Source organism: Scyliorhinus torazame, chromosome 3 (assembly GCF_047496885.1).
Source record: "Scyliorhinus torazame isolate Kashiwa2021f chromosome 3, sScyTor2.1, whole genome shotgun sequence".
Taxonomy (NCBI): Eukaryota; Metazoa; Chordata; class Chondrichthyes; order Carcharhiniformes; family Scyliorhinidae; genus Scyliorhinus; species Scyliorhinus torazame.
The window spans coordinates 262117845-262136915 of NC_092709.1; the positions used below are offsets into that span (position 1 = coordinate 262117845).

At 45.0% G+C, this 19071-nt stretch overlaps 1 protein-coding gene across 1 annotated transcript in view; it reads right to left on the minus strand.

Moving 5' to 3' along the window:
- The window catches only part of taf1c (TATA-box binding protein associated factor, RNA polymerase I subunit C), a 36804-nt gene that overhangs the window by 11481 nt on the left and 6252 nt on the right, over positions 1–19071 (minus strand). The window contains exons 3-9 of the mRNA XM_072497175.1: positions 14460–14569; positions 13894–13989; positions 13230–13300; positions 11937–12184; positions 6330–6455; positions 5332–5449; positions 704–775 (exon numbers count right to left, since the gene is read on the minus strand). Coding sequence (XP_072353276.1) covers positions 704–775; positions 5332–5449; positions 6330–6455; positions 11937–12184; positions 13230–13300; positions 13894–13989; positions 14460–14569 — 841 coding nt within the window. The remainder of the gene's footprint in view (positions 1–703; positions 776–5331; positions 5450–6329; positions 6456–11936; positions 12185–13229; positions 13301–13893; positions 13990–14459; positions 14570–19071) is intronic.

Consider the following 19071-nt stretch of genomic DNA (forward strand, 5'->3'; position numbering starts at 1 on the left):
GTGCAACAGCTGATAATGTCAGACTGGGAAGTTAATTCACTGAAGTTAATTTAACAACGCCATGTTGTTCAATATGCACAATGGGCTTTTTCTTTTAAATCCCACGATAAATAAAATATATCATAGCATGAAAGAGCAACCTTTTCAAATTCCTTTCATCTAAAGAGAGTATGTTACTATTTTTACAGGATAAACATCGAGTTGGACAAACAAGTGAAATGCTTGATGCAACCAAAAAAAAGCACAAGTGGCAATTTTTGACTTATAACCAAATATTGTTAGGATCAGATAATTGCTGTCAAAAGGTGCACAAATAATCTTTGGCAAATAAAAAATGGTGCTTAAAAGTTTGTGTTGGCAGATTATAACCCAGGTGCACAACGAAATTCATTTTCAATAACCTCTTCTGTACATCAGTAACCAACATTACCCTTCACTCCCACTTAATAAAATTATGTAAAATTTTACTAAGATAGTAAAACTCTGGGTTTACTCTTTGTTTAACTATTTCTTGATAATAGAAGTCAACACACCTAACAGCATAGTTTTGGCTAGCAAAAGTTTAACTTGATATGTCACCACTCGATGGTTAAGTATGAAAGGATACTGTAACTGCAATTCAATTAAATTTTGCTTTATCATTTAGAATGATTTCATTTTCACCCATGCAGGGATTTTGAGAAAGAGCACAATTGCAATTTACCTTTTGTCCAGGATCCATAGATAGGCAGCTCCACACTCATTGGCAATCACCACCTCTCCAGGAACATGAGGGCTGAGGTAAAAAGGACAGATTATCACTAAATTATTTCAGTACTTTTTTTCTGAACCTTTTATATATAACCACTCCAGTCTGAATGCTTAGGACCAAGTCATTTCTGCATTTCAAAACTTTTTGGATTATGGAATGGCCGTAGAATGTCTAACAAAAACGTGCAAACCAGAAAACACTATAGGTATAAATTGCTGAAAAAAAAAGACATGTTGAGGATTTTCATCTTGCATTCATCAGAACACTTTGCAAGAACAGTGCTGGAAGGGGAAAACAACAATTTATACCGTACGAGAAGAAAGGGCTGATTGGTTGGCAAGTAGACTCTTCCTGGTGGAGGCATTGCCAAAGTGCTGATTGGTTGGCACGTAGACTCTGACTAGTGGAGGCATTGACATGGAGAATTCACCAGGTGACTGCAAAGCATTGTTTGGAATTTAAACCAGGCAGTTTGACCCTGATTGGTCGAGGCATTGCCCTGGGGCAATGTCAATCGTTATCACTTATTTTGTTTAGCTGAAACAGGTGCAATGTGTGGACACCATCTTTCTGTCTACAAAAAACAATGCCGTGTGTATTTTTGGGCAGTACGGTAGCACAGTGAGTGGCACTGTTGCTTCACAGCGCAGGGTCCCAGGTTTGATTCCCGGCTTGGGTCACTGTCTGTGCGGAGTCTGCATGTTCTCCCCGTGTCTGCGTGGGTTTCCTCCAGTTGCTCCGGTTTCCTCCCACAAATCCTGAAAGACGTGCTGTTAGGTGTGTTGACTTCTATTATTAATAACCACAATTTGCGAGTGTGTTCCGTGTATTGGACAAATTACCACACAAGTATTTAGTATAATCAGTTTATTATTGAACATAGGATTAGTTCTATACTTAATAAATTATACGCTACTACACATTAAACTATATATAGCAGTTTAAACGACCTTTACTTAACTTCCAAGTGACCGGCTCTGAGCAGGTTAGATAAGGCCTTTATCTGGTTCCCCAAGTGTGGCGGCTGGAGGTTGTCTGGTTCGTCAAGCTGAGTGTCGTCTTTCAGGTGGAGACCGTGGGTCCTTGAACTTGGCTGATCGATGTGCTGCAGTTGGATGACAGAAACCGGTCCCCCAAAAGAGACAGAACGTTGGTTGCGCAGTTCTTCTTATCCTACGATCTTTCGCGCTCTTTTGGGCGGTCCGAGGTAGAGATCCAATGGATCGATAGGATTTCAATCACCCTAATCAATCCTGGCCAATTAGGGGCTGGTACCTTGATGGCTGGGCAGGTCTTAGTCGTTATTGTCCAAGGCATGTAGGCACTCCCAAATAAGGCAAGCAGGCGTCCGAGTCTGCTACTTCTGGTAAGTTTCAATCTGAAGTAGTTGTCCCGGGAAATCCTGTGAGTGGCCTCTAGGTGTGAGTTTCAGTATAAGTCTGAGTTGTTTGCAATATACACAAATTATGTCCTGTCTGTGTCCCAACCTGACCACAATTTCCATTGTCCTTTGCGGGCGGCCATTGTAGATGACCACAGGTGAATTGGACATTCTGAATTCTCCTTCTGTGTACCCGAACAGGCGCAGGAATGTGGTGACTAGGGGCTTTTCACAGTAACTTCATTGCAATATTAATGTACGCCTACTTGTAACAATAAAGATTATTATTATTAAATGAAAAAGCGAAAGTCTCCATAGTTCCCTAAGGACCACTGGCTGTTCTCTCCTTTTGAGAAAGGGCTGACTGATAATGATTTAACCCGAGGGTCACCACACCTCAGGCGAGGTTATGAATAACCTTCATGAATAACGTCAGCATTAATAGACATAGCTTCCAGTGCATGCAAATGTGCCACACTATGAACCTGACTGACAGGCAAATCTTAAATTGATTGTCAGTGTAATTTTTAGCATACGCAATTAATAACGCCACTAAACACAGAAAAACATCTCTGACCATATAGAACATAGAACAATACAGCGCAGTACAGGCCCTTCGGCCCACGATGTTGCACCGAAACAAAAGCCATCTAACCTACACTATGCCATTATCATCCATATGTTTATCCAATAAACTTTTAAATGCCCTCAATGTTGGCGAGTTCACTACTGTAGCAGGTAGGGCATTCCACGGCCTCACTACTCTTTGCGTAAAGAACCTACCTCTGACCTCTGTCCTATATCTATTACCCCTCAGTTTAAAGTTATGTCCCCTCGTGCCAGCCATTTCCATCCGCGGGAGAAGGCTCTCACTGTCCACCCTATCCAACCCCCTGATCATTTTGTATGCCTCTATTAAGTCTCCTCTTAACCTTCTTCTCTCCAACGAAAACAACCTCAAGTCCATCAGCCTTTCCTCATAAGATTTTCCCTCCATACCAGGCAACATCCTGGTAAATCTCCTCTGCACCCGCTCCAAAGCCTCCACGTCCTTCCTAAAATGCGGTGACCAGAACTGTACGCAATACTCCAAATGCGGCCGTACCAGAGTTCTGTACAGCTGCAACATGACCTCCCGACTCCGGAACTCAATCCCTCTACCAATAAAGGCCAACACTCCATAGGCCTTCTTCACAACCCTATCAACCTGGGTGGCAACTTTCAGGGATCTATGTACATGGACACCTAGATCCCTCTGCTCATCCACACTTTCAAGAACTTTACCATTAGCCAAATATTCCGCATTCCTGTTATTCCTTCCAAAGTGAATCACCTCACACTTCTTTACATTAAACTCCATTTGCCACCTCTCAGCCCAGCTCTGCAGCTTATCTATATCCCTCTGTAACCTGCTACATCCTTCCACACTATCGACAACACCACCGACTTTAGTATCGTCTGCAAATTTACTCACCCACCCTTCTGCGCCTTCCTATAGGTCATTGATAAAAATGACAAACAGCAACGGCCCCAGAACAGATCCTTGTGGTACTCCACTTGTGACTGTACTCCATTCTGAACATTTCCCATCAACCACCACCCTCTGTCTTCTTTCAGCTAGCCAATTTCTGATCCACATCTCTAAATCACCCTCAATCCCCAGCCTCCGTATTTTCTGCAATAGCCTACGTGGGGAACCTTATCAAACGCTTTGCTGAAATCCATATACACCACATCAACTGTTCTACCCTCATCTACCTGTTCAGTCACCTTCTCAAAGAACTCAATAAGGTTTGTGAGGCATGACCTACCCTTTACAAAGCCATGCTGACTATCCCTGATCATATTATTCCTATCTAGATGATTATAAATCTTGTCTCTTATAATCCCCTCCAAGACTTTACCCACTACAGACGTGAGGCTCACCGGTCTATTGTTGCCGGGGTTGTCTCTGCTCCCCTTTTTGAACAAAGGGACCACATTTGCTGTCCTCCAGTCCTCTGGCACTATTCCTGTAGCCAATGATGACATAAAAATCAAAGCCAAAGGTCCAGCAATCTCTTCCCTGGCCTCCCAGAGAATCCTAGGATAAATCCCATCAGGCCCCGGGGACTTATCTATTTTCAGCCTGTCCAGAATTGCCAACACCTCTTCCCTACGTACCTCAATGCCATCTATTCTATTAGCCTGGGGCTCAGCATTCTCCTCCACATTATCTTTTTCCTGAGTGAATACTGACGAAAAATATTCATTTAGTATCTCGCCTATCTCTTCAGACTCCACACACAATTTCCCATCCCTGTCCTTGACTGGTCCTACTCTTTCCCTGGTCATTCGCTTATTCCTGACATACCTGATATACTCTCAGAAAGCGAGGAGTTTGTTCTTCGCATGGTTTCAATTTTATGTGCCTTCATCCCAAATCAAACAAGAGGTAATTGTTGAGTCCAAACTCCTCTACTCGCAGCTATTCTGTCACAAACCAGCATCAACTGAATATGCTTAATCCTTGAAAGCGCGCCTAGCTGATCTAGTGCACGTAAAGATTCTGAGCAATTTTTCACATGCAACTCAAATGTCTGACAGTGTTGCGGGGCCTTAAGACCAACCTGCATATGCACATCAGTAAACCTGAAAAAGGGACAGGAATAGTCATCCTTAAACAAATATGACTGTATCAACAAAATGCACACCATTCTTAATGATGGGTCCAAATTTGTATCTATTGGACCTATCATTCAATATGACCAGATAACCTTGCTCGAAAGTCAGCTAATGAAATGCTTGCTAGGCTTGACATGTATGAGAGGTTTCGTCTTCACGGCCTCACCTGCATAGGCTGCCCAAGATTTTCCTTTACACCCTTTCTCATTTATGACTGGTCCAAAACAGCACAAATTGGGCAAATGGTTGTGAAAATTTTTACAACGAGATTTGAGCATTTTTTCTACATACCTTCACGTTTGCGAACACCATACAGGACTTGCATATCAATAGCAATGCTGTGTCCATGTGCCCATTTGACACTGCTAGTCTATTCATCACATGTGGGGGGGGTATATCCCACTCACCATGAGAACTCTTACTCTATGAAGCCCAGGGGGAGATAAACCAGCAATCCCCAATGGTGCTCCTGAGGGTTATAACTCCCAGAGTATTATGAGTCTGCTAAATGGAGCATTAAAAACTCAGTCCTTACCTAACATTAATGCAGGTAGCCATATTGTCCACCTGAACTACCTGTAGGGCAGATGGATTCATTTCCTGCGATAGTTTCCATACTCCACAATAATAGTCAGATCGAACTCCGACAAAAACTGTCATCCGGGAAAAATTGGAGAATAAAATAGTCTGTTAATATACACTAAACTACTTTAAAAGTTTTAAAATTGAAAAAAGAAACCATCACAGAGCTCAAATATCTTTCATCATTTCATCAGCAGCTTTAGGAGCACCTGAACATGATCCTGTTCTTGTTCCTTTTAGCCACTCAGACCCACGGAATACTCTCAACCTGAGGGCAGAGTGGCTTTACCCAGTTATAACCGTGGGCAAGAAATAGCTAAAGAAATGGTTCAACAAAAATCTTCAAAATATGCAGTTGAGCAAAAATAAAATACGGGATTTGACAGACACTGGTTCCTTTAAGTGGACCTCTCAAAAGTTGGAAATTAATCAATTAAAATGGTGCCTTGCTAAATTAACTTCCAGTGCCTATTCAGTATCACACCGCCATCGGCGGGATCCACGTGAATGGCTGGAAAGTTCCAGCCATCGACCCTGCACAGATCCTTGTGGAGCTCCACCAGTTACAGCGTCAACAATGTTGCACTTTCCACGGGTATTATCTTTCAGAGGAGATATTTATCCAAACTCTCTGATGAACCTAAATGATCCCACCACCAGCACACTGTTCAGAGAAAAGCAGGACAGGACCCCTGATGTCTTGGCCAATATCTATTTCTCAGCCAGCACCACTGGAACAAAATATTGAGATTGTTCTTTGTGGAACTTCGTTGTGTAAATCGACAGTCAAAATGCCCAGGCCCCGCATTACAGCAATGACTACTTCAACGTGAAGTGCTTTGGGACGTCCTGAGGTTGTGCAAGGTGCTATATAAATGCAAACCGTTTCTATTTAAAATAAATTTTATATAAGCAATGCTGCAGATATCAGTTGTTTACATGAGCAGTTACCTTCTTCTTCCACAGTACTGGAATCTATTTGATGAATTCTACCGTTCAAGTTAAATTTCACTGGTTTAAACTTCACATTCAATTTTGGCATTTTATCATCAAAATCCAACCTGATTTTGCGAAAATCTGATACCAATGTATTAAGGAACTTCAACAAAGTATTGATAAAATGTAGCCTTTGTCACTTGTTTTTTTTTAATAAACATTTTATTGAGGTATTTCTGGTTTTACAACAACGACAAAAACAAAATGCCTTTGATATTTGTGAGCTGTGGGTTATTAAAGCCACAGAATTTTGGAATAACGATAGTAAACTTGGGTGTTGGTTCTTTTTATTTGCTCCCGGAATAATATTTCTTCAAAACTCACAATAGTCACTCATTGCAACTTTGCTGGTGCCTTGCATAAACAGATCTGCGTCTTCCCTTCAATTTGAATTTTAAAAATCAAAACTCCAGCAGCGACAAGTTTAATATATCAGTTTTAAAACTCTTTACATTTCTGGTAAATAAACGCTGATTAAAGAGAAACACAAGGGACACGCATGTTCCACTGGTGTATTATAAATTATTTAGTAATCACAAATTTTAGCTGTTAAGATTCCAAAGTAAAGGAGCAGGAATCTCTGAATAAAGATTCTTTCTTTGCTTAAAAGAGACAAACTGAAGAGTTTAAAGGTATCAGCTTGACTCAGTTTAATATTCTTGCCCCCTTCGGCCCAGGTTATGCTTTTAAATTGTCAAATTACAGCATACTGCATTACCGAAGGAGTGACAGCTTTTGGTTGAGACACTAAACTCGAGACTCAGGCAACTGAAATAATAATGGCACATCCACCTCTGTCGACCCTGCAACATCCTCCTGACTAACATCTGCAGACGTGTGGCAAAATTTGGAGAGTTGTCCTTCAAACCAGCCAAGCAACATGACATACCCACAGAATTATAGACATGTCCTATCACCATCCTTGGGGCATGCTTTGTCCCACCAGCAGAACAGACCTAGCAGAAGTGGTGGACCATCGCTGACCCACTATCAATATCCTGGTCATTGCCATTGACCAAAAACTGAACTGGGCCAACCAATAAATACTGTGACCACAACAGCAGGTCAGAATCTGGGAATTCTACAAGGAGTAACGCACCTCTTGACTCCCCAAAGCCTGCCCACCATCTACAAGGCACATGTCAGGAGTGTGACGCAATACTCTCCATTTGTCAAGAAGAGTACAGCCCCGATAACACTCTGGAAACTTGACACCATCCATGTGGTGAATGTACTCACCTAATGCATGCATGATACTGTAACCTATGACCAATGACCTGGAAGTGGTGATACGAGCTGCTTCCAGATACTGTACTGTAACCCCGGTGGGCTCCGCCTCTGGCTCCGCTCTCACCGGGGCCATATATTGACCGGTCGCCTGTGGGCGGCATTCATCTGTACAATCGACTCTGGCTAGGCAAGTTCATGACTAATAAAGCCTAATGTTCACTCGCTCTCTCTGCCTCTCGGTGAATTGAAGGTATATCAATTTATTAGTCATAGACAGCACTATGGAAGCCGCTCGAAAGCCAGACAGGCTCGAACTCGACGCCCGCGCGACCAAAGCCAAGGAGATATTCGAACATTGGCTTTGATGCTTCGATGCCTACCTCGACTCCTCCACAACGCCTCCCACAGAGACCCTCAAGCTGCGACTCCTCCACGCTCGGGTGAGCCATCGAATCTCAGTAATGATTGAGAAAGCTGCCACATACGAGGCGGCGGTCACAACTCTCAAGGCACACTTCGTGAAGCCCGTAAATGAGATGTTCGCCAGACACCTCCTCACTACTCGCTGTCAACGCGCCGGAGAATCACTGGACGAGTATCTGGAAACACTGACTCTACTCGCGAGGAACTGCAGCTATCGAGATGTGACGGCAGAGGAACACGTGAACTCACAGATCCGGGATACCTACGTGGCTGGGATCCGCTCGAACTACATCAGACAGCGCCTGCTGGAAAACGGGACCTCCGACCTGCGGGACACGGTAAAGCTAGCTACTTTGCTAGGGGTGGCCTACCAGAACCTCAGTGCGTTCCCCACGGGCCCGGCGTACCCCTCGTGGACACCATCATCCCGGCCCCCGTCGGACCCGACTACGTCGCAGGCCTGCGCTGCGCGTCTGCCAGCCCAGCCCGGGGAACCACAATGCTACTTCTGCAGCCAGGGCCAACACTCCCGGCAGTGTTGCCCAGCCCACACAGCGGCGTGCAGCGACTGTGGGAAAAAGGGGCACTTCGCTAGAGTCTGTCTGGGCCAACCTAAGGCTCAGAAATCAAAAACGCACCAGGCCCGACCCATGGACTCGCAGCCCCACAGACCCCACAATGTAGCTGCGTGCCTGCCCGGAACGTCCCCGTCAGATGCGTCATCAGCATCGTGCGACTCGTGCGGGCCACCATCTTGGTCGCCGGCCCCAACACCGACCGACACATGTGCTCATGGGGGCCGCCATCTTGGCCGCTGGCTCCGGCACTGACCAACACATGCGACCGATGGGGGCGGCCACCTTGGTTGCCATCTTTGCCCCAGCCTGACACGTGCGACTCATGGGGGCCGCCATCTTGTGATTCCACCAACCATACAGGCTACCCGCAGCTGGGCGCAATCACTCTCGACCATTCGCAGCCGAAACAGCTGAAGAACTCCATGATGGTCGTCCGGGTCAACGGGCACGAGACCCCCTGTCTTTTTGACTCCGGGAGCACGGAGAGCTTTGTCCACCCCGACACGGTAAGGCGCTGCTCCCTCCACACCTACCCAGCCTCCGAAACAATCTCCCTTGCCTCCAGGTCCCATTCAGTTCAGACTCGGGGGTACAGTATCGCCAATCTCGCGATGCAGGGCGCAGAGTACGCTCGTTTTAAGCTCTACGTCCTTCCCCACCTCTGCGCCACCCTACTGCTTTGATTGGACTTTCAATGTAATCATCGAAGCCTGACCTTACAGTTCGGCGGACCCTTGCCCCCCCCCCCCTCACGGTGTGCAGCCTCACGACCCTCAAGGTCTCCCCCCCCTCTCTCTTTGTGAACCTCACTCCTGATTGTAAGCCCATCGCCACCAGGAGCAGGCGGTACAGTTCGCTAGACATGACGTTTATCAAGTCGGAGGTCCAGCGACTGTTGAGTGAAGGGATCATCGAGGCCAGCAACAGCCCCTGGAGAGCGCAAGTGGTGGTCGTCTGGACCGGGGAAAAGAATCGGATGGTTGTGGACTACAGCCAGACAATTAACCGGTTCACACAACTGGATGCGTACCCCATCCCCCGCATAGCGGAGATGGTAAACCAGATCGCGCAGTACCGTGTGTTCTCAACGGTCGATCTGAAGTCGGCCTACCACCAGCTCCCAATCCGCCCGGAAGAGCGCCACTACACTGTCTTTGAAGCAGCCGGCCGACTCTTCCACTTCCTCAGAGTCCCCTTCGGCGTCACTAATGGGGTCTTGGTCTTTCAGAGAACGATGAACCGAATGGTGACCCAGTACGGTTTGCGGGCATACCCGTACTTGGACAATGTGACCATCTGCGGCCATGATCAGCAGGATCATGACGCCAATCTTCAAAGGTTCCTCCAGGCCGCCCAATCCCTCAATCTCACATATAACAAAGAAAAGTGCGTCTTCCGTACTACCCGATTAGCCATCCCCGGCTACGTCGTGGAGAATGGAGTCCGAGGGCCCGACCCCGACTGTACGCGCCCCATCACAGAACTCCCCCCTCCCCACATCCTCAAGGCCCTAAAACGATGCCTGGGGCTGTTCTCATACTACGCCCAGTGGGTCCCCAACTATGCGGACAAAGCCCGCCCACTTATTCAAACCACCAGTTTTCCCCTGACGGATGAGGCCCACTCGGCCTTCAGCCGCATCAAGGCCGACATCACCAAGGCTGCAATGCACGCGGTGGACGAGTCCATCCCCTTTCAGGTAGAGAGCGATGCGTCAGATGTCGCACTGGCTGCCACACTCAACCAGGCGGGCAGGCCAGTAGCATTCTTCTCTAGGACCATCCACGCTTCCGAAATCCGACACTCCTCGGTCGAGAAGGAAGCACAAGCCATAGTGGAAGCTGTGTGGCACTGGAGGCACTACCTAGCCGGTAGGAGGTTCACCCTCGTCACTGACCAGCGGTCGGTCACCTTCATGTTTGACAACGCACAACGGGGCAAAATAAAAAATGACACAATCTTGAGGTGGAGGGAGGATTGAAATCTCCACCTACAATTACGAGATCGTCCTGGGAAATTCAACGAGCCCACAGATGCCCTGTCCCGCGGCACATGCACCAGCGCGCATGACCAACTTCGGGCTATCCACAATGACCTTGTCACCTGGGGGTCACCCGGCTTACCCACTTCATTAAGGCCCGCAATCTGCCCTTCTCCACCAAGGAGGTCAAGGCAAAGACCAAGGACTGCCAAATCTGCGCGGAGTGCAAACCGCACTTCTACCGGCCAGACAAGGCCCACCTGGTAAAGGCCTCCCGGCCCTTTGAGCGCCTAAGCATTGACTTCAAAGGGACCCTCTCCTCCACCAACTGTAATGTATACTTCCTCACCGTCATCGACGAGTACTCCTGCTTCATCTTCGCTGTCCCCTGCCCCGACATGGCCTCGGCCACTGTAATAAAGGCACTGCACAGCATCTTCACACTGTTCGGTTTCTCTGCCTACGTCCACAGCGACCGGGGCACATCGTTCATGAGTGATGAGCTACGTCAGTACCTGCTCAGCAAAGGCATCGCCTCGAGCAGGACTACGAGCTATAAGCCGCAGATGGACGGGCAGGTTGAGAGGGAGAACGCGATGGTATTGAAGGCCGTTCTTCTGGCCCTCAGGTCTAGAAGTCTCCTGATCCCCCGCTGGCAGGAGCTCCTCCCCGACGCCCTCCACACCATCAGATCACTCTTCTGCACAGCCACGAACGAGACCCCTCACAATCGTTTATCTTCCCCAGGAAGTCCATCTCCGGGGTCTCGCTTCCAGCTTGGCTGACAACTCCGGGACCAGTCCTTCTCCGGAGGCACATGAGGAGCCATAAGACCGACCCCCTGGTCGAGAGGGTCCAGCAGCTCCACGCCAACCCCCAGTACACCTACATCGCGCACCAGGACAGACGGCAAGATACAGTCTCCCTACGGGACCTGGCGTCAGCTGGTTCCCCTTTCAACGCACCCCCCTCCCCACTGCCCGCCGCCACCCCAGCGCCACGTACACTCCCCTGGGTCTCCTGTATTGGCCTGCGCCGACACTGCCGCCACCCATCACCCCCTTGCCTACTCCCACACCCCAACCGTCTCCGACACGCCGGACTGAGGCTCAAGCTCCAGACACAACGCCCCTGGAGTCACCACCTGCAACAACCGTGCCCGCCGCACCGCCAGAGCTGAAGAGGTCGAAGAGAACGATCCGGCCTACAGATAGACTAAATATGTAATGACCCCACATCACCCCCACTGGGAAGTGAAGACAGGATAGATTTGAACTAAAAAAAAGTGCAAGAATGCAATAATTAACAAGGTATTCCCAAACAAATGAGGCAGGTTTACCCAAAGGATACTGAGTGAGTTCATGGACTCGCTGCCAGGATAGATCAGACATCCTTCTTCTAAACGGGCTTCTTTGGAGAAAGGACAGTACACCAGGGCTCCTCCAGTGGCAGAATGATCAAATAAAAGTTTGTTTCTTTGGATCTTCATTTCTTCATGGATATTTTCTGCCAGCAAGTTTGGTGGAATATCAAAAATAGACTCTCGCAACAACAGACTGAGAAGTCTTGTTCGCTTACTCCAAGTAGAAAGTGGGCATCTATTAAATTAATGAAGAATATACATCAGTAGAATGTTAAACGGACAGTCATCTGCAAACTTTGGTAGGTCTTAACAACATTTTTATGCAGGACTACATCTGATGTAATGTCACAAATCACTTGGTATAATTATACTTGGAAGGCTTTCTGGCACAATGGTAGTGTCCCTGCCTCTGAACCAGAAGTTCCAGGTTCAAGTGTCATTCCAGAACTTGATGGTCAGGGAAGGTGCATACATAACGCAGCCAAACAAGCTTGTAAGCCTCTCCAACTTACAGCAATGGTAGGGGGTTAGAGTGGGAGAGATTCCTGATCAGCCATGTATTGGAAAGAAAATTAGTGCATCTACCAACATTATTGATTGTTCCGGACAATAACATCCATGTACATGGTGCCAAGAGTCCATGGTTCGATCCTTGTTCTGGGGTGGATTCAGGACTTGCCTCCTTGCCCAACCCATGATGGACGTCCTGGTGCATTGGGTTGGATCAGCCTTTGGCCAGAGAACTGAAGAAGAATTATACTTGCCAATAACTACATTACTTCCTAGAATACCCTCGGTGGATTCTCCACAGGACATGGATCTGAGGCAATTCTAAAGGTGTTTAATATTTGCAAAATCTAGCCCGATAACCCAGCAAATGCAATTCGGGTTTTCGTCATTCAGTCATTAACATTGAAAATTTGATACTCAACGGATGTCACTTAGAGCTTTTTAAAATTCATTCATGAGATGTAGGCATTGCTCAAGGGAAATTAGGGATAGGAATAAATGCTGGCCTTGCCAGCGATGCCTTCATCTCATGAACGAATAACTCTAAGTGACAGCCATTGAGTATTAAATTTTCCACGTTAAGTGCTAAAACCTGAACTGCATTCGCTGGGATAATGTATAGTTATTGAATATATTTTGTTTCAATAAATCATTGTGTCACAAGTGAAATGTAACCTGGACAAATTATTCATCTGTTCGAGGGACCCCTTTGGAGAGAGCAACATTACAATATGTATCTTGCACAGTGTGTAAATTCTGATTTCACTTACTCCTTCTGTTGTACTTGCTCTGTAAATGTCCTCATATGGTTTACACTTATTGCTGTGTGTCTTGCCTTTCCCTTGAAGAAAGAACATTGCAGTTGTGAACCTTTTGAGTACCCAAAGGTTTCTGTACTTACAATATTAAACATTGACGACCTACATTACACAATCTGAATTTGGAGTGGTCCGGTAGCACAGGATAACTCTGGAATAAGAAAGGAATTTGGTGGTGGAAGGCAGAAATGCTCAGGCTGGCTAAACCAGACAGCTAGGTTGGTCATATACAATATAGGTAATGATGTACAACTATTGTCATAAGTTGTATTGGGGAAAGTAGGGAAGGAGTGGTGGGGGGGGACAGTCAAGATTTGCTGGGATCTACCATCAACGGAACAAAAAGGGAAGGGCTTTCTTGACCACCTTATTGACCAGTCCTATTACCTTCAGGGATCTGTGGACATTCACTCCAAGGTCCCTCACTTCCTCTGCACCTCTCAAAATCCTCCCATTTATTGTGTATTAATTATTTTATTAATAAAATATGAGCATCCAACTACAACCATTTCAAACAATAATAATTCATACAATTCACCTAGATCATATAATTTAATTGTTATAATTTATATGGGATTTTTGTAATCTGTTTACAGAAAACAAAAACCATCCTTACCCTGAGGGCTGATTCTCCAAAATAAAAGTTCTCCTCTAGAAGTTTGCCCATTGAACTGAAGGCATCAGTAGGTTGATCAAGAAAGAAGTTAGCCATCTTTAAAATTATGAAAAAGCATCAGTGACAGATAACAAATATACAAGAAGAAAGAAGCAATGCAAATAGTTACATCTCTCCAGGTCAAGGAATATCTTCGAAATGTATTTTATATTATGCCATAACTTAGCACATTGCAACTATCAGACCACATTCCAGTTAAAAAGAAAACTGTCGCTTATATTAAAAAGATTTTCACAAAATCTAATATCAAGTTTGAATATTGAAAAAAACATAACTCAAAGATAATATTCAAGCCAGTGCTTGTAGAAAACAACCCGACCGCCCCCCCACACAGTAAAATAATTTAAGCAGAAGTACATTTAATCTAAAACTAGCACTGCTTAATAACTATAGGGCCTGAATCACAATTTTGAGAATGAATTTATACATAATATATTCTTCAAGTCTTGATCTATATGTCAACATGTAATCATGAAATGAGAAATAAAATGTTTCACCCAACATGCCTGATCCGTGAAGTTAAGTGGACGCATTGTCACGTCATCCCTTCCTCCAGCTGTCATTATCCTCCCGGTGTAAGAAAGATCTTCCAAGCTCACTGGAAGGAACTTGAAGACTTAAGAAAGAGAAAAAAAATTAATTCAGGAACAAACAAAATTGAAGGGAAAATTAAGATAGAATATAAACACACAAAAATTAAATTTTCCAATAAAGGCCAGATTCTCAACAAAATATTTTTTAATGGAATGAACAAGTAGGAAAGCTTTGAAAATATGTTTTATTCACTGAGGCACATATTTCAAAGATAATAATATAGTGTAGAGTCAACACAGTTCTATCAAAGGGAAATTGTGTCTGACAATTTTTTAGAGTTTTGATGATGTAACGAGTAGGGTAGATAAGGGGAAGTCAGTGGATGTAGTATATTTGGATTTTCAGAAGGCTTTTGATAAGTTGCCACAAAATATGTTATTGTGCAAAATTAGGGCTCATGGAATTGGGGTACAAGAATAGGAATAAAGTAATAATTTTCAGGATTGCAGAAAGGTTAATAGTGAGCCACAAGGATCAGTGCTTGGGTTTCAGCTATTAAGTGTCAGCCATGGCTTAGTTGGTCGATGTGGGTTTAATTCCTATTCCAGGACTTGAGTAAAGAAATTCAAGGTTCACACTCCAGCACAGTACTGAGATAGCGCTGCATCTTCAGAGGTGCCATCATTTGGATGAGATGCAATAATGAGGCCCCAACTGCACCCCTCACAGACTGACGCAAAAGGTCACATAACATTATTTCAAAGAACTGGGGAACTATCTCTAGTGTCCTGCCCAATATTTATCCCTCAACCAACATCACAACAGATCATAAGGTTATTATCACAATGCTGACAGCAAATTGGCTGCTGTATTTTCTACATTACAACAGTGGTTTTTTAAAAATGTATTTCATTACAAACATGTATCAAAACAGATTACAACAAATAAACACCCTGGGAGACATACTTCCCAACAATCAACTATACAGTCTGTACAGACTTTCCCCCATTTCCAACCCCACCCCCCCACCACCACGCGACAAAAAGCTCCTCAAACACGGTCACAAACATCCCCACCTTTTCTGAAACCCCCCTTGCTGAGCCCCTTAACTCATACTTTATCTTCTCTAACCGCAGGAAGTTGTACAGGTCACCCAACCAAGCCACTACCCCTGGTGGCGATGCTGACCGCCACTCCAGTAAAATTCACCGCCGTGCAATCAGAGAGGCGAAGGCCACAACATCGGCCTTCCTCTTCTCCATGAGCCTTCTCTGAAACCCCAGATTTTGCCACCAGACGCCCATCTCCTCCTCCACTATCCTGGCTAAGACCGCGATCACTCCATTACAACAGTGTTGACACTTTGACCGGTACTTCTTTGGCTGTAAACCACTTTGGGATGTTTGGTGATTATGAAAAGTGCTACAAGAATAGAAATGCAAACATTTGAATTCGAAGCAGGAGCTGGCTACCCGACCCATCGAGCCTACTCCGTCATTCTATAAGATCATGGCTAACCTGATTGTAAGCTCAACTCCAAATTCCCGGTTACTCCGATAACTTTCACTCCTTGCTTATCAAGAATCTGTCTACCTCTGCCTGAAAGACATTCAAAGACTGCTTTCCCTGCTTTTTGAGGAGAGGTCCAAAGACTCACTACCCTCAGGAGGAAAAACAAAATCTACTCATCTCAGTCTAAATGGGTGACCACCTATTTTTTAAAAACTGACGCCTAGTAGTCAATTCTCCCACAAGAGGAAATATCCTCTCCACTTCGACTGTCAATACCCCCCCAAGATTCTAAAGGTTTCAATCAGATTTTCATTTCATTTCATCAGTCTCCTCTTACTCCAGTGAATACAAGCCTGGCCTGTCCAACCTTTCCTTATAAGACACGCCTCCCATTCCAAATATGAGAGTTTTTATGAGAAGTTATAACGGGGGGGGGGAGATCCCAGAATGGAACCATAAGACCATAAGACATAGGAGCGGAAGTAAGGCCATTCGGCCCATCGAGTCCACTCCACCATTCAATCATGGCTGATTTCAACTCCATTTACCCGCTCTCTCCATAGCCCTTAATTCCTCGAGAAATCAAGAATTTATCAACTTCTGTCTTAAAGACACTCAACGTCCCGGCCTCCACCGCCCTCTGTGGCAATGAATTCCACAGACCCACCACTCTCTGGCTGAAGAAATTTCTCCTCATCTCTATTCTAAAGTGACTCTCTTTTATTCTAAGGCTGTGCCCCCGGGTCCTAGTCTCCCCTGCTAATGGAAACAACTTCCCTACATCCACCCTATCTAAGCCATTCATTATCTTGTAAGTTTCTATTAGATCTCCCCTCAACCTCCTAAACTCCAATGAATATAATCCCAGGATCCTCAGACGTTCATCGTATGTTAGGCCTACCATTCCTGGGATCATCCGTGTGAATCTCCGCTGGACCCGCTCCAGTGCCAGTATGTCCTTCCTGAGGTGTGGGGCCCAAAATTGCTCACAGTATTCTAAATGGGGCCTAACTAATGCTTTATAAAGCTTCAGAAGTACATCCCTGCTTTTATATTCCAAGCCTCTTGAGATGAATGACAACATTGCATTTGCTTTCTTAATTACGGACTCAACCTGCAAGTTTATCTTTAGAGAATCCTGGACTAGGACTCCCAAGTCCCTTTGCACTTCAGCATTATGAATTTTGTCACCGTTTAGAAAATAGTCCATGCCTCTATTCTTTTTTCCAAAGTGCAAGACCTCACACTTGCCCACGTTGAATTTCATCAGCCATTTCTTGGACCACTCTCCTAAACTGTCTAAATCTTTCTGCAGCCTCCCCACCTCCTCCATACTACCTGCCCCTCCACCTATCTTTGTATCATCGGCAAACTTAGCCAGAATGCCCCCAGTCCCGTCATCTAGATCGTTAATATATAAAGAGAACAGCTGTGGCCCCAACACTGAACCCTGCGGGACACCACTCGTCACCGGTTGCCATTCCGAAAAAGAACCTTTTATCCCAACTCTCTGCCTTCTGCCTGACAGCCAATCATCAATCCATGTTAGTACCTTGCCTCGAATACCATGGGCCCTTATTTTACTCAGCAGTCTCCCGTGAGGCACCTTATCAAAGGCCTTTTGGAAGTCAAGATAGATAACATCCATTGGCTCTCCTTGGTCTAACCTATTTGTTATCTCTTCAAAGAACTCTAACAGGTTTGTCAGGCACGACCTCCCCTTACTAAATCCATGCTGACTTGTCCTAATCTGACCCTGCACTTGCAAGAATTTAGAAATCTCATCCTTAACAATGGATTCTAGAATCTTGCCAACAACCGAGGTTAGGCTAATTGGCCTATAATTTTCCATCTTTTTCCTTGTTCCCTTCTTGAACAGGGGGGTTACAACAGCGATTTTCCAATCCTCTGGGACTTTCCCTGACTCCAGTGACTTTTGAAAGATCATAACTAACGCCTCCACTATTTCTTCAGCTATCTCCTTTAGAACTCTAGGATGTAGTCCATCTGGGCCCGGAGATTTATCAATTTTTAGACCTCTTAGTTACTCTAGCACTTTCTCCTTTGTGATGGCTACCATATTCAACTCTGCCCCCTGACTCTCCGGAATTGTTGGGATATTACTCATGTCTTCTACTGTGAAGACTGACGCAAAGTACTTATTTAGTTCCTCAGCTATTTCCTTGTCTCCCATCACAAAATTACCAGCGTTATTTTGGAGCGGCCCAATGTCTACTTTTGCCTCCCGTTTGTTTTTAATGTATTTAAAGAAACTTTTACTATCATTACCTTCATATTTGATCCTCTCTTTCCTTATTTCTCTCTTTGTTATCCTCTGTTTGTTTTTGTAGCCTTCCCAATCTTCTGACTTCCCACTACTCTTTGCCACATTATAGGCTTTCTCTTTTGCTTTGATGCATTCCCTAACTTCCTTTGTCAGCCATGGCTGCCTAATCCCCCCTCTGATAACCTTTCTTTTCTTGGGGATGAACCTCTGTACTGTGTCCTCAATTACACCCAGAAACTCCTGCCATTGCCCTGGCTCAAAGGACCGTTAAGAAAACGTAGAGGAACAGAGTCACAGGGCCGCTAATTAGTTTCCGCTAATTACTTTTAACAAGTAAAAACATTTTATTAAACATGAAAGATTGGATTATGATACATTACTCCTTTACTCCTATTATGGGCCAGGGTTTAAAGAACCCCAAAGTATATCATGGAGTTCACCTGATCCACAACTTTTAATAGATTTTGGTTACGGGGAGAACAAGGGCCCACTTTACAGGTGTGATGCAACAGAGATCTAAAGTATTTTTAAAACAAAACAATGTTTATTCGATGAATCCTGTTAGCATTTTATAAACCGCACAGTAAACAGATTATCAACTACCAACCCTGATAACCCCCAAAAAGATACAGTACTCTATAGGTAACCCTTAATAACTTCCCAAACAATATCCATAAGTTGAACCCTTTTTAAATAAAGACAGCAGGTTTAAATTCTATACAGATACAGGTATTACTGTGAAATCATTAATGAGCTGAAGACATTCTTTAGCTTGTAGAGAGAAA